General features: G+C 37.5%; 1 protein-coding gene across 3 annotated transcripts in view; it reads right to left on the bottom strand.

Annotated features, from left to right (window-relative positions):
• The window catches only part of igsf9a (immunoglobulin superfamily, member 9a), a 76,840-nt gene that overhangs the window by 63,643 nt on the left and 11,203 nt on the right, over nt 1-1,994 (bottom strand). For all 3 annotated transcript variants that reach the window (XM_014002452.1, XM_014002451.1, XM_014002450.1), the window contains exon 2: nt 486-580. In XM_014002452.1, the coding sequence (XP_013857906.1) occupies nt 486-546 (61 nt within the window). In that variant the 5' untranslated portion in view covers nt 547-580. The remainder of the gene's footprint in view (nt 1-485; nt 581-1,994) is intronic.

The following is a 1,994-nucleotide window of genomic DNA, read 5'->3' as shown; positions in this document are numbered from 1 at the left end:
GATAATTAGTTTCCATTTTTCTACTTTTTGCTACAAATTAGCTACTTTTAAAAACTACCGTTAAGAGTTTTTAACTACAGTTTTGCTAATGTTAGCAACGGTTACTTGAAACATCTGTTTTCATCATTTTAGTTACTGTGCTGCTAGCTTTTAGCTACTATTTTGCAACATTTTTCAATAGCTTTTTGTCTTGCATATTTTTTTAACATTAGCATCTGTTGCTACTTTCAGCTTTAATTTACTGCTTTGCTGATCTTAGCTTTTAGCTACCATTTTTGCTGAATAGGCTTTAGCTGTTTTTCTGAGTTTAGCTTTCAGCCTCTGAATCTAATTTCAGCAACTATTTTTCTAAATTTAGCTTTTGTATCCATTTTAACTACAGTTTTGCTTATTTAAGCATCTGTTTTGTTTATATTGTATGTTACTGTGGAAATATTTTAGTTGGTTGTAAAGTATATTTTACCTGAAACAATAGAGATACTTACAAAAGTGGGAAAAAACCAGCAACGCAGCAAAAGTCTGCCAAAATGATCCCGCTGATCCCATATCTGTCAGTCAAACGACCTGCAGCATGTTCAGTCTGTTGGAGAAAAAGAAGAAACAATTGTCAGATTCATGACTTCGCTGTCTGCACACGAGCCGACATCCATCTGCAGCAGCTAAAAGGACTAACCGAGCTGTCACTTCTGTCATCATTCTACAGGAAGGGAGAAAAGGAGCGTTCACATTTTTATACACTTTTCCAATAACTGGAATTCATCCCATGTCATTACACAAATGGGCCAAGCAGTCCCTTGCAGCCAGAAAAACCTGGTCTCAGTTTCTTTTTTTTTTTTCCTTCGGAAAAAAATTGTCATAAACGTCAAATAAATCTTGGGAGTCGCATGCAGACTTGCGTCTAAGTGTTTTATTTAAAGGCACATCAGAGAGGAGATGTGGCCGGGAACGGTCAAGGACAAGGACCAGCCGAGAGGACGGGACCGCTTCAGGGAGACGGAGGMGGTTGTACAATAGAGAAGCTGATACAGTGTATTGGTCTGTTAGCAAAATATTTCATGAACCAGATATCGTTGGATGTGTACAATCATTGTCAAGGTGGCCACCAAGCTAACCAACATTAGCCAAAACAAAAGTGGTTGTTAGTCAGTGAACGAATCATTATATTATTATGTTCCCTACACCTCTGCAGCAGAGCAAGCAGATAATTAATTAATAATGCAGCCGATGAAAAGAGACTCAAGCAAATTGAAACAATCAATGCTCTTAAGTCTTCATTGTTTTACTTTCCTTAAACAGGATTAACTGATCAGATTGTTTCAGAGTAAAACTGAGTCAGCTGCAGACAAAAAACGCAGGGTTTGAGTTTTCAAAGAAAGCAGCTTTCCAGAAAAACMGTGGATTTCTGACAGCAAGATAATGCAAATACTTTCACACTGTTTGCATTTGTTGTTGTTGCAGCTGATCTCCACTCAGCAGCAAAATGAGCAGAATGAATGAGGTGCCGAGCAGAAACAATSGCTCTTCTTTTCTTTCCTGTTTTTAAAGAGACAATGCAATAAATCAACATTATTTCAAATGTTAGGAGTGATGTTTACCCACTGCCTGTTAACTTGATGCAAATTACGTGTTAAATTAAAAAAAATAACAACTTTAGCAACATATACTCGAGTGTGGAAGAAATGTAGCTTTAATTGAACATAACCAAAACAAAACAAAAAACCCCTCAAATGTTTCTAGATGTTGTTTGGATATTTGTAATTATTGTGTTGAATCAACCAGGGTCGGAGCTAGGCTGTTTTTCCAAATGATAGCAAAGGTGTTGTTTTGGGTGGGGGGGGCTCCAACCCCCCTAAAATAGGCCTAGTGACGCCCCTGCCACCGATGTTACTGTTGCTCATCTTCTACCCGTCAATATTGCTGTTATTTATCTGCTATCTACTTACAGCGGGTAAAATAAGTATTGCACACGTCACCATTTTCTCAGTAAATATATT

This window comes from Austrofundulus limnaeus, unplaced genomic scaffold (genome assembly GCF_001266775.1).
Source record: "Austrofundulus limnaeus strain Quisiro unplaced genomic scaffold, Austrofundulus_limnaeus-1.0 Scaffold13, whole genome shotgun sequence".
NCBI classification, from domain to species: Eukaryota; Metazoa; Chordata; class Actinopteri; order Cyprinodontiformes; family Rivulidae; genus Austrofundulus; species Austrofundulus limnaeus.
This window is presented reverse-complemented; position numbering and strand designations above follow the sequence as displayed.